Source organism: Coregonus clupeaformis, unplaced genomic scaffold, assembly GCF_020615455.1.
Source record: "Coregonus clupeaformis isolate EN_2021a unplaced genomic scaffold, ASM2061545v1 scaf0042, whole genome shotgun sequence".
NCBI classification, from domain to species: Eukaryota; Metazoa; Chordata; class Actinopteri; order Salmoniformes; family Salmonidae; genus Coregonus; species Coregonus clupeaformis.
The window spans coordinates 1026169-1040377 of NW_025533497.1; the positions used below are offsets into that span (position 1 = coordinate 1026169).

A 14209-nucleotide genomic window follows, 5' to 3' on the forward strand; every position below is an offset into this window, starting at 1 on the left:
TACAGTAAAAAAATAACCATTTTTAATACAATTGTACAGAAAAAAAATGTAGCTAACTGATGTAGCTAACATGTGCAAGAACACTTTCAAGAAATTAAATGATTGATTCCCACTCAGTTGTGTATTTAATTTCCACTGATATAAAATCCATTCTCTTTCTCCTCAGGTGAAAAAAGCGAACTTTTGTGTGATTGCACCAGGCAATATAAAAGCAGTTATATATTTTTGCTACAAAAGTACAGACTACTAGTTGACGATGGTATACAAAGTCATGGAACTTCCAGAGAGCCTGATAGTTTGAGGCTACAGCTGCATCTCAATCGTCTAAAGTGGCTTCCTCTCCATCTTTACAGATCTAGTAATATTTTGTTTATTAACACAGGCTAGTTGAAAGCAATATGGAGAATGCCTACATATAATTCGTTTTCACCTGTCCAGTTTTCTAAAGTCAGCGATGACGTGGAAGAGACACAGGTATAGGGAGCCACTTTACACTACTTATATAAACCCTAAGATGCATGAAATGACTCAAGGAAGGACAAGATCTCTGGAAGAGCCTTCGAAGTCATATGATGAATGAATGAATGGCTATGAGTCTGAAATCAACAAGAGTGATGTCTGATCCAAGAGAAAGTGACCCGGGATCATGTCAGTGATCGTGATCCTAATCCAAGTCGGTCAGAGTTGAGCTGCCTCCTCTGTGCCGACATTCAATGAAATGTTTCTGACAACAGAAGTTAGCTGTTGCAACGTGGGTGGTCATGTCTGTTTTCTGACCAATGCCACAAGTGGAATTATTTTAGGTAACTCTGAAAAATCACACACACACATTGACTAGCCTGGGCGGCGTTTCCCAAAAGCTTTGTAGCTAACGAGGTACTTCATTTCTCTTCACAACCTATAGACCCAGACCACTTGTTGAACAGCAAAGTGCTTTATTCAATGAATTTCGCTCATTTAGACAGGCAGACCAATTCTGATATTTTTGTCACTAATTGGTCTTTTGACCAATCAGATCAGCTCTGAAAAAGATGTGATGTGAAAAGATTTGATGTGATTGGTCAAAAGACCAATTAGTGGTAAAAAGATCAGAATTGGGCTGCCTGTCTAAACGCAGCCATAGATTTTTTATTTTTTATTGAGAACATACTACAGACATTATCATTGTTACTCTGTCACTGCTGTGGGTTGCTAAGAGAAATTCAGAGACACCCCACTGGGAACAGAAGTCAGTTCAACGTCTAGTTTTGAATTACATTTGGTTGAGTTGTCAACAAACGTGTATTAAATGTGAAATCAACAAAAAATTTCACCATGTCATTGGATTTAGGTTAAAAGTTGGGTGAAAAAAATACTAAATGCCCTTATGTTGATGACTTTTTTCAAATCCAATCAGTTTTCCACGTTGATTTAACGTCATCACATAGATTTAGGGGGTTGAAATGATGTGGAAACAACGCTGATTCAACCAGTTTGTGCCCAGTGGGACATAAGTCAAGAAGCTTTTGTGAAACTCACCCTTGGCCTGATCAGTTCTCCTTTAGCCCTTCCTTTTTAATGAGACTGACCAATTAACTTGACTTGAGTCCTGTTTCATCTTGACTGTTGGGCAAGGGAGCACCATAAGTGTAAGTATCCAGCACTTCTAGCTTACAGTCTGTAAAAAAAAACACTAAACCCCACAACCCTCCATGGTCGCTCTCAGAAGTCAGAGTCAGCGTCCATAAGCTCCGCCTCCATCAGGTTGGTTCTAGAGTGGATCTGCCCCCACTCCGCCCTCCTTTGACCCCCCTGCGACCTCCCCATGTGGGCCGTCCTCCCAGACCCCCCTGCCATAGGCGCCACCTCCCCGGAGTAGCGGAACGCTCCATTGTGCTGCCAGGAGGAGGGGGGTGGTTGTTGGGGGCGGCAGCGGGGCCCAAGGCCAAGGTCCTCAGGCAGGTCGCTGAGGGAGAGGGGGTTGAGGTCAGTGTACCTGCTCCTCTGGCTAGAGGAGGGCCCCAGGGCTCCTCCGTACCTCTCCTGGTAGGGCAGGGGCTGAGAGGGCCTAAACTCAGGGTAAGAGCCTGGTAGGACGTCCTCAGCCTCCTCCTGGTGCTGCCTCAGATTGGCCACCAGGCTCCTGTGGCCGGGCAGCTTGGGTAGCCGTGGCACCGAGCTGGTGCCAAACTCTCGCTGACGGTAGCCCTGGTGTTCGGCCAGCTCCTCCATAGGACGCGCCTCCTTCTTCCTCTTCTTCCTCTTCTTTTTCCTCTTCATCATCTCAGGGGAGATCTCCGCCTCCACCATCCACAGCTTCCTCTCCTCTGGCGGTGGAACTGGGTGAAAGAGCAGGGTGAGATTCAGACTCATAGTGGTAACATGGTAGCAGGATTAAATCAGACTGGAGGCTGAACTGACAATTCTGTAGCCTGGTTATATCAGACTGAATACTGCCATTGTGAGTGCAGCATTCAGTCTGGCTTAACCAGGCTAGTAACATAGGCCCTGTTTGAATCTATACATGATTGGATAAGTGAAAGCAAAGACCCTCTCCCATTGCTTTAACCAATCCAACTGTCTACGATCTGTTATCATTTCAAGGAAGAACGCAATGAACGCAAGGAAAAGTGCAGATGTCAGACAATGTCAATAAGCAGGTGGCAGTTCTCACCAGGTGTCCCTGTAGGGGTGACAGAGATGTCCTGCGGCAGAATGGCACCTCTCCTGGCCACCATCTTGGTCACATGCTGGGCCCAGGCTGAAGACATCTCATTGGATGGCTCCCCGTTCAGGTCAAAGTTGATGCCAGCTACCAATGAGAAAGAAGAAAAGACAGATCAACCATTACTATCCATTATATAGTAGAAGAGCTCAACCATTACTATCCATTATATAGTAGAAGAGCTCAACAATTACTATCCATTATATAGTAGAAGAGCTCAACAATTACTATCCATTATATAGTAGAAGAGCTCAACCATTACTATCCATTATATAGTAGAAGAGCTCAACCATTACTATCCATTATATAGTAGAAGAGCTCAACCATTACTATCCATTATATAGTAGAAGAGCTCAACAATTACTATCCATTATATAGTAGAAGAGCTCAACCATTACTATCCATTCATTAAAAGCCCCAAAGGTTATTTATATAGTAGAATGCTCCCTGGAGTCCCCTGCAGTGTTCCAATAACTAACAGTTCATACAGTCCCTCCAACATAAGCAAGCATGCTGGCCACAGCCGCCTCAGTGCTTACATTATCTGATGACTCTGTCATTCAGACAGAGTTCTCAATGACATTCACTTCTAGTGTCAGACAGAGTTCTCAATGACATTCACTTCTAGTGTCAGACAGAGTTCTCAATGACATTCACTTTTAGTTGTAACATTGAAACATAGTGGAAACTCCATTAATATCAGCCAGGAGTTCCTCAATTATTAAAAAGTATGGCATATCATCCTCATAAAAAAAAAATATTTTGAATGTTAGAGTTTTCAGTTCAGCCCCAAAATGTGCCATTTCATTGAGAGGCAGCCAATTCAGCCTCTTGCTGACTGATGCCAAGCAGCCTCTTGCTGACTGATGCCAAGCAGCCTCTTGCTGACTGATGCCAAGCAGCCTCTTGCTGACTGATGCCAAGCAGCCTCTTGCTGACTGATGCCAAGCAGCCTCTTGCTGACTGATGCCAAGCAGCCTCTTGCTGACTGATGACAAGCAGCCTCTTGCTGACTGATGCCAAGCAGCCTCTTGCTGACTGATGCCAAGCAGCCTCTTGCTGACTGATGCCAAGCAGCCTCTTGCTGACTGATGACAAGCAGCCTCTTGCTGACTGATGCCAAGCATCCTCTTGCTGACTGATGACAAGCAGCCTCTTGCTGACTGATGCCAAGCAGCCTCTTGCTGACTGATGCCAAGCAGCCTCTTGCTGACTGATGACAAGCAGCCTCTTGCTGACTGATGACAAGCAGCCTCTTGCTGACTGATGACAAGCAGCCTCTTGCTGACTGATGCCAAGTAGCCTCTTGCTGACTGATGCCAAGCAGCCTCTTGCTGACTGATGACAAGCAGCCTCTTGCTGACTGATGCCAAGCAGCCTCTTGCTGACTGATGACAAGCAGCCTCTTGCTGACTGATGACAAGCAGCCTCTTGCTGACTGATGCCAAGCAGCCTCTTGCTGACTGATGCCAAGCAGCCTCTTGCTGACTGATGCCAAGCAGCCTCTTGCTGACTGATGCCAAGGTTTGTAGTACTTCTCCTAAACCCCCAGGGGGTCGCTTTGGGGACTTACCTACTGGCCCGTCATGGGAGACAGTGTGCATGCTGAAGGACAGCTCCTTCTCCGGGTCTTTGTGGAGCTCCTTGCGCTTGGAGAAGGCCTTGGCTATCATCTTGCTCTTCTTTATCCTCTTGGGCTCATCGTCGCTACGGCCGATAACCCTATGACAGGAACAACAGGTAGGTAAATGACAATGTGACAGACAATGTTCACTTATCCCTTGACGTGGCAATCACGGTAAAATTGTGCAGACATTAAAGCTGAAATCCGTACTTGGTGAAACTACCACGTCCGTTTGAGATATTACAACAACAAAGAAGTTGCATCAAACAACAAACACTGTATTTTTTCCCTTGGATATCATTGCACGTGCGATAGAACAGCATAGTATGGACTGAAGAAAACAAAATGTACTCCTCTCCTCAGTTTCATCAAAAAAACAATAACAAATGTGCTGGGGCGAACAGTGGCACTGTTTCACCTTATGCGGATTTCAGCTTTAATACACAGACAATGCCGTGTGAATGCCTCAGAGGGATAATAAAATGTGTAACTCCATACTTGGGTATTGTTGTTAAAGTTCATATACTATTTTCTTTTAGCCTATTTTCATACCTTTTTTCTACATGACAACTTTCTGCTAAAGCACAAAGGGACTGCCGCCCTGTCTAATTTTCTGTGTGTGTTCTAAAGGAAATGGCTGCTTACTTGCACCAGGTGCGTTTCCAGATGAGGATAGTGGCCTTGGTCCACACCCAGGTGCTCATGGCGATGCCCGTGCCGAACATGGAGAACAGATTAATCTTTTCTACAAGTAGACTGGGACGGTTCTTGATGGTACATTCTGGGATCGGCTTGTTGGTCTGATGAGCGATCGTCACGTTGGCCTCGCACCTGTTCAAAACCATCACAGACATCATCAATCAATCGTCAAAGCTCTTTTTGCACAGGCAGTTGCATTTGCTGTGGTAAAATACTCTACACACCCACTGTTAAGCCATATAAATGGGGCATATTCACATACAGAGCGGTTGACATGAACCAGTTGTTTACTTGTTGAGGCAGGAAAGAGACATTTACATTTCTGAGGTGAAATTAATACCAGTCCACCCAAAGTCAACAGAGTGGAGAAATAAGGCTGCATTCACAGCACCACAACCCAGTAGGGCTATGGTTACCACCTGTCTCATCTGCTGGGAATCTCCCACTACACCATACAACTGGGGCCATGTTCCAATACTCTCCTACTAAACCATACCACTGGGGCCATGTTCCAATACTCTCCTACTACACCATACAACTGGGGCCATGTTCCAATACTCTCCTACTAAACCATACAACTGGGGCCATGTTCCAATACTCTCCTACTACACCATACAACTGGGGCCATGTTCCAATACTCTCCTACTACACCATACAACTGGGGCCATGTTCCAATACTCTCCTACTAAACCATACCACTGGGGCCATGTTCCAATACTCTTAAATCTCCTACTACACCATACAACTGGGGCCATGTTCCAATACTCTTAAATGCATATTTCCTTCCTCCCTTCATTGAAGTAATCACTCATTTGGCATATTGGATTAGTGTAAGGAAACTTTCCATTGCAAAGCTTTTACCAATTATGTCATGTCATATATTGGTGATTACTTCCAGGTGTTGACATGACTGTAAGTCGCTTTGGATAAAAGCGTCTGCTAAATGGCATATTATATATTATATTGTTGAGAAAAGAAGCATACATTTTTTGAGTATTCCAAAAGGGTCCAGAAGTCCTTAGGTTGAATATAGTTCTGGGTTACTGTAGGCTACATGAGGAGAAAAGGAACTTACAACACATATTCTCTGAAGCTCTTCTCCCACTCAGCCTGGTTGAAGAAGTCGTAGAAGTGGCAGCCAAACGTGATTAAGACAAAGCCAAACGCCAGGAATCCAAATATACCTGATAAAGAGGAATTCCACAAATGATTAGGGATATTTGAAATTCCAGAAACCTCAGGAGTCAAGACACAATATACTTTATATGATGATAAAACCAAAGGGTTATATAACATATATCCTGTCACAGAATCTACAGTAAATCCAGGAAAGCTAGCTCCCTTGTGGAAGCGGTTATCTGTCTTTTCAACACTAACCAGGTTTGTTACACTGTTATGCCAGTGGTTTGGCTCTGGATATTTGGTGATTTACAGCTAAGGGGTCATACCAAGTCTTAGCATTGTTTCGTTGATTTTGCTCGCAGCCTTCTCACTCAGAAGACCCGGGTGGTTACTCTTGATGGAGAACAACGTCATGACTCCTGCAGAAACAAACAGAGGAAATCAGTTAGGGAACGTCTGTTTATTTGGTAGCGTTTAAATTCTGAAATATGAAAATGTCTAGTTTTTTGGGTTTGAGAGAACTCACCTCGTATGAGGAAATAGCCACCAATGACAAGCACAACTCCAATGGGAGCCAACACAAAGCCAGCGCGGTAGTGGTAGTTCTTATAGCCAACGAAACAGATCCCACTGACAGAGTCTCCATCCACCTGTGGCAAACAACAGAGACCAGAAATGCATACATGTGTTTGAATGGCATAACAGCATAAAATATAAATAATTTGGAAAACAAGAAATTCTGAGTCAGTCTTTCTATCATGAAAAGGGAATAAATAAACTTGTCTCTAAACTGTAGACACTGTTTGGGATTACAGCATTGCAAAATAACCCAGTAACACCTAACTTAAAGCCTGCTGGTACAATGCATTAAGATTAAGTTACAACGCATTGTGAGACTTGTCATAAGCATGTATAATGTGTTATCATCATAAGTATTATAAATCGCAAATCACAGAAGTTACTTTTTTTCAATGGCTAAAACAAATGGTAGGTGTTCCATACCTCAGCGGTGGCTAGAATAGCCACAGTGAGGATGAATGGGACGGACCATGTGACCATGTGGAAGTATGAGGTCTTGCCCGACAGGGGCTGGTGGGTGGTGCCCAGGGCCTTGAAGGACGTGTGCCAGGCGTAGGTCAGCATGACAAACCAGATCACCCCAGACATCAGGGAGTAATAGACCAGGCTGAAGATGATGACACATGACAGAGTCTCGGTAGACCTGGATGGAGAGAGAGAGAGAGAGAGAGAGAGAGAGAGAGAGAGAGAGAGAGAGAGAGAGAGAGAGAGAGAGAGAGAGAGAGAGAGAGAGAGAGAGAGAGAGAGAGAGAGGAGAAAGTGAATGACTATGATTTTGAAAGTGTACACTGCCATTGCATTGGCTGTATGTGTGTTATTAATTGTCTGATAAATTCAATCAATCAATCAGCCAACCAATCAATCAACCAATCAAGTTTGAGAAACAAAGCAAACTTGTGAAAACTAACCTCCTGACTCCTGTACCAGCTAAATACAAGAGCTACGAACCTCACCAGAGGATTCAAGAAATACTCCTTTAAATGGCATTTTCCCATCTTATCTCATAATACTCCATATACTCCAATACTGTGGTCCTCTGTAGCTCAGCTGGTAGAGCACGGCACTTGTAACGCCAAGGTAGTGGGTTCGATCCCCGGGACCACCCATACACAAAAAATGTATGCACGCATGACTGTAAGTCGCTTATGGCATATTTATATTCATATACTCCCACTTTCTTCCAACCCCTTCGGTGTATGTGTGTGTCTCAGGGGGTTGGGTCGTAAGCAAAAACTACAAATGATGGACATTAAAATATATAGTATTCTTCTTCTTCACTTACGAGGGCTCCCCTAAACGCATGGTGTTGTCACTCTTGCATACGATCTCTTTGCGAGCTCCGTCCATGAACTGAGCCAGCCAGCCGATACTGCCCATGAAGAAACAGGTATTGATGTAGAAGAGGATGACGGCGGGGTAACGGTTTGAATTCTTCCAGTCCGCCAGAAAGGTGGCCTGTGAAAGGAGAGAGGGAATGAGAGAGAGGGAGGGAGGGAATGAGAGAGAGGGAGGGGGGGGATAGAGAGAGAGAGAGAGAGAGAGGAGATGTGAGACAGGAACATTTGAGAATAAATATAAAAAATCCCTGGTGATTTCTCAGTACAGTCTCACCCCACAGGTCATGGGTCAAATCATAAAGATTAATAATATCAATGTAAAACACTTTTTGCTGTCCTTAGAAAGGTCAACTAACTGAAACACATAGTTCTCCACGAATTACTAACAAAATCAGCTAATAAAAAGCATTGTTTTGACAACTTCTGTGAAAAGCAGTAAGAACACATTATCTACAAATAATGGTATGTGTGTTACAATACCTGTATCTTAATTCCATTAGTAACTTCAAATTTAAAAGTTAAAAGTCAAGTCAAAAAATAGTTGCTAACAGCTGCAAGTTACACTTGGAATTATGGGTAATGTAGTCCACAACACTGCCGTGTGAGGCTCACCAGAGTGAAGAAGGTGCAGAGCAGGGTGACGGTGCCGAACACAGCGATGTAGGCGTGCATGTCCGAGTGCTCCTCGTCGGTGAACAGGGGGTTGTTGCACTGGATGCCGCAGCCCTCCACATCTTTGTACCAGCTGGCCTGAACATCTGTCTTTACCAGGGGGGCTTCGCATTGTCCCGACGTGTTGAACTTCAGCTTCTGCACCTCGTTCTGTCTCACCATGGACGGAAGGCACAGTGAGCTCATAATGTCACTGTTTGGTCTATTTTTCATATGGGGCATACGCCTCAATATTATATAATATTTTATAAATTGGGTGGTTCGAGCCCTGAATGCTGATTGGCTGACAGCTGTGGTATATCAGACCGTATACCACGGGTACGACAAAACATTTATTTTTACTGCTCTAAATACGTTGGTGACCAGTTTATAATAACAATAAGCTACCTCAGGGGTAACAAAATTTGGAAAAAGTCAAGGGGTCTGAATACTTTACAAATGCACTGTATATAATATATTATAGTCTCTTGACTAGATGGGTGACTCCATGGAGGGGCCTCCCACTGGGCACAGACTTCAATTCAACGTCTACTCCACGTTGGTTCAATGTAATTTCATTGAAATGACGTGGAAACCACGTTGATTCAACCAGTGTGTGCCCAGTGGGTTGATAGTGCTGAAGCCCCCTCAAGAATTGGCCTAGCACCCCATCAGCACCCTCAAGAAATAATGTATTAATACACACAAACATGTACACCATGGACTGCAAGCACCCCTTCTCACCCTTCTCAATGACCAAGCACCCCTTCTCACCCTTCTCAATGACCAAGCACCCCTTCTCACCCTTCTCAATGACCAAGCACCCCTTCTCACCCTTCTCAATGACCAAGCACCTCCTTAGCTACCCCAGTGAAGAACTTCTGGTGCCGCCACTAAATACATGACCAATGAACCTCAGTCTGTGGCCCTGTCCAGAAACAACCCCTAGCCCTTACCCCCTAGCCCAGGGTTCTTCAATTCCGGTCCTGGAGGGCCAAAACACTTCTGTTTTTTATTTCTACCTGGTAGTTAATTGCACTCACCTGGTGTCCCAGGTCTGAATTAGCCCCTGATTAGAAGGAGAGGATGAAAAAGAGAGGTGTTTCGGCCCTCCAGGACCGGAATTGAAGAACCCTGCCCTAGGCACTTGTTCAGATCCGAAAGGATTGTATAGGTTTTTCCGATCTACTAAAAAATGGCTAGTAGTTAGGGGCTTGGGGTTGTTTCTGGACACATGCATGCATAGTGAGAGCATCTACCATACCGTGCAGCCCATGGGGTACTTGTCCGTCTCCTCACACTTGAGGAAGTTGGGCCAGCCCCTCTCCTGGTCCACGATGCTGCAGGGGCGACGCGTAGCCTGGCACAGGTGCTGGCTGGGAAGCTCCACCTGCCCGTTGTCACACTTGGGCATGTAGACTGCACAAAGCAGGGGCTGGATGACCGCCCAGCACCGAGGGGCGTTCCTCAGACCTGCATGGGCGAGGCGGGAGGTGAGGGACAATAATGTACCGTGGGTTGACTTCAGTAGACACCAAATGGATGAGAACGCTCCTAAACTGAGAGAAATGGGAAGGTAGGTACCATAAGAAACGCTAATTATCGTTTTCTGTTGTGAAACATTTTGCTACAGTGTGCCCTAGCGAACACGACATTTTAGTCATTTAGCAGACGCTCTTATCCAGAGCGACTTACAGTTAGTGCATACATTATTTTTTTATTTTTCATACTGGCCCCCCGTGGGAATCAAACCCACAACCCTGGCGTTGCAAACGCCATGCTCTACCAACTGAGCTACATCCCTGCCGGCCATTCCCTCCCCTACCCTGGACGACGCTGGGCCAATTGGTCGCGGCCGGCTACGACAGAGCCTGGATTCGAACCAGGATCTCTAGTGGCACAGCTGGACCACTGCGCCACTCTGCGCCACACGACCCTGGTGCTCCAGCCTGTTTGTGCCTTAGCAAACTCCTCTCTGGGTTTGTTCGTTCATTGTCATGCCAAACATCTATGTATGGTATGGTATGACAACGATAGTAGTGTTGGCTACAGCATATACAGTATGAGACCAGTCTGGATATAAATCATGCACATTCATCACTTCAGTGTGGTGAGGATGATGATCACTAGGGTCAGGAGATAAGTAGGATCTGGATGTTGATGATGATGATGATGATCACTAGGGTCAGGAGATAAGTAGGATCTGGATGTTGATAATGATGATGATCACTAGGGTCAGGAGATAAGTAGGATCTGGATGTTGATGATGAAGATGATCACTAGGGTCAGGAGATAAGTAGGATCTGGATGTTGATGATGATGATGATCACTAGGGTCAGGAGATAAGTAGGATCTGTATGTTGATGATGAAGATGATCACTAGGGTCAGGAGATAAGTAGGATCTGGATGTTGATGATGAAGATGATCACTAGGGTCAGGAGATAAGTAGGATCTGGATGTTGATGATGATGATGATCACTAGGGTCAGGAGATAAGTAGGATCTGGACGTTGACCCTGACTGGGATTGGTACCTGGGTCCAGTGCCTATTAACTCAACACCTTAGCTGTTACGCCAAGAGCTCCAAACCTCTTGATGAGGCTGCTACCGTTACAATATCATGCATTTGGAAGGTCACTAGTTGTGTGGTCTCCTCTTTTTTTCCCATGGTGGGGGTGGGGAGTGGGGAAGGGAACCACTCTACAGATGAGCTGAGGATTAGTGTAAAGTGGAAGGAAACGCAGGTTGATGGCTCACTAATGAGTGTGTATGCATGTGCAGGAAATCTCACTGAATATCTAACACCTCAGAGAGAATCTTTTCTTTTCTGTTCTTTATTTGCTCTTAACCCTCATTTCCTGTAAAAGTCCTATTCCCGTGTATTTGGCAATTACAAAAACGATCCATTTGGAGGGGCCCTCAACATTTCATTGCCTAGTTAACACGCTATATTATACCAATTAACCTACTGACCTTGTATGTGACTGTAACCAATATCTACCTTAATTTTTAATAGCACAATGTAATACATCTTATTACATAATTATTATATAGTGCTACTGTAAAAAAAAAAAACGTATAATAGAACATTATGTTTATGTCAAATGGCAAGGTTAAGACTAAATAATCACTAGTGAAAGTTCAACGTGTAAAATAAACAATGTTTTACGTTTCCTTTTGCAAATGACATAATATGAACATCTATATTGCATCTGATGCTAATGGGGGGTCTGCACTTAATAACGCAACACAAATGTTTCATACATTTTTCAATTTCTTTCATATCAATTACAGTAAATGAACATGACGACCCCTTTTTACCTTTGCTTATTACCCAAATAAAGGCTTACCAGACCACATGGCCAACTTCTCAAACGCTTCGTCTTGGGTACTTGAGTCTTCAGCCAAGACAAGAGACGTGTGCGTGTACGGTAGCGGTGACCCAAGACATGTATTATATTTAAGCACTTCACATGTTGTAGTTTTCTTGCAGAAGTCATTGAAAATTGTTTCGTTTCTCTGGACCGTTACCGCATGAGTAAAGGAGGAGGCAGCCCAAACGCAAAGCATCCCGAACCCACCAACAATGGAACTCCAGCCATGGGAAGACATCTTGGAGATTCAACGGTGCAACTTTGTATCCAGGAAAAAAAATTATACTTTGTATTCCAGTAATCTAAAATGTAACCGTTAATAAAAATCGCACGAAGTGCTCTTGTTCATTTGATGACGAATGTAACATTATGATACAATGAAACGAAACGTTTTCCCAGTTTTCACGCACTCCCGAACTTTTTCATTTTGCATTTGTCGTACAATCCTTGATTTATCACTGGAATTCCCTTCACACAATCCGATCGCCACCAAAAAATATGCATGCATGATATTCAATTAAAATCAAGTGGAACTATTCCTTACGCTGTTTTTGTTGGATAGGCCTATTAAAAAGAAATCAAATCGACAAAGTAACAGATTCACCCTCCCCCACTTCCCCAAAACTTGCCATGAAAAGCAGTGGCGGCTGGCCGATAGAGGGCGCTAGGGCGCCGCCCCCTTAAATAAAATTATTTTAAAAAATAAAAAAATAAAAAATAATAATAATAATAATAATAAAAACATCAGTATGTCAATATTTGTGTGTTTGAAATATGGAATGCACACAGTAATATGTGTAAGATATGATAGAAAATCATATTCGCAACCTTTCCTCTGCCTGTCAAACGCCTCGTCAGCTCTGGGCGATACAGAAAGTGCCCCGAGGAGGCGGGTCTACGTAGCAGTTAAGCCAATTGCTAATTTAAGATATGAATGTATGACATAAAATGTAGTCAATAAGCGATCTTAAATCGAATCCAAGGAGGGCGATTATTTTACCGCCCCAAGCTCGCCCCTGATAAAATAAGGACCGGGGTCCAGTGACGCCATTTTTACTAGACAACAATGGCGAACGCAAGCGTTACTCCTCCAAGACCCAACCCTAACTCGGTGAAATCTCTCCTCCAAGATCCGTTTGAGAGGAGAACTTTGTCAGAGAAAGTTCGGGTGAAAGAGCTGGGCCCAGATCAACCTGACCTCTCAATCAGACAGCAGGCTAGCGAGAAAGGGAAGCAGTATATGCGCGGCTTCTCCCGTAGCTGGTACACCAGGAAGGCTTGGCTAGCTGGGTGCACTGATGCTAATGCTTTATTTTGCTTTCCGTGCTTGCTTTTTAAAACGACGGGGTCAGATTCAGCATGGACAGGTACCGGAGTGAGGGATATGAAGCACCTGTCAGAGAAGGTAAAGAAACATGAGAACACCAGGGCACACATGGACAACTCTGTAAAGCTAGCTGTATTAGGCCCTTTTCACGTGACGTCAGACAACTTCCGTTCTGCCGCGATGCAGGTTATGTTTACATCCGGTGTCGCTTAGGAACGCTTTAGCTAGTAGCACATCATTATGGAGTTCACCCAGTCCCTTTCACATCTGCCACCAATACGACTTAACGACGTAGAACGACTTGCTGACAAGTGGTCCCTTACTTCAAGATCGAAGCTTGATAAAGGCTACAAGTTCTTCGTTGAAGGTTACCTGTTTGATTATGAAGGTACGTGTTTATCTTTATTTAGCTTAAATTAGCCCTATGCTAGCGAAGGTTATGAGCTGACGAGTTTCTGTTTTGCAGCCTCTTTTTAATATTACTGCTGTTTGTATCGACCGTAAGATAAGAGTCAGTAATGTATTAATGGCTAATGCTGCGCCCTTTCTCCCCAATCACTGTATTGAAACAGTCTCAAGTGTAGTTAACGGTGAGGTGACAGTGAGAGGGCGATGTTACAGGTCCATGAAGAAAAATGAGGAGGCTCATCGGCTTCAGGTTTCTCAGATAAACAGTTCTCTAACATTATGATAAGATAGGTTAAGATAGATAAGTTTTCTTTTTGTTGTGTTTTGCTGCGGTTGCAGATTTAATAAGAATGATTCCACAATGTTCCACTGTGGATCAGTTTG

At 44.2% G+C, this 14209-nt stretch overlaps 1 protein-coding gene across 1 annotated transcript; it reads right to left on the reverse strand.

Moving 5' to 3' along the window:
* Window positions 1-1414: 1414 nt before the first annotated feature.
* On the reverse strand, window positions 1415-12709 carry LOC121543377 (smoothened homolog). The gene is made up of 12 exons (XM_041853195.2): window positions 12067-12709; window positions 9981-10189; window positions 8678-8887; window positions 8011-8183; window positions 7152-7371; window positions 6676-6799; window positions 6476-6568; window positions 6103-6211; window positions 4974-5159; window positions 4278-4426; window positions 2654-2791; window positions 1415-2318 (listed from the first exon to the last, which is right to left on the reverse strand). The coding sequence occupies exons 1-12, from the start codon at window positions 12326-12328 to the stop codon at window positions 1702-1704; spliced, it is 2490 nt and encodes an 829-aa protein (XP_041709129.1). The 5' UTR covers window positions 12329-12709; the 3' UTR covers window positions 1415-1701.
* Between the last annotated feature and the right edge of the window lie 1500 nt (window positions 12710-14209).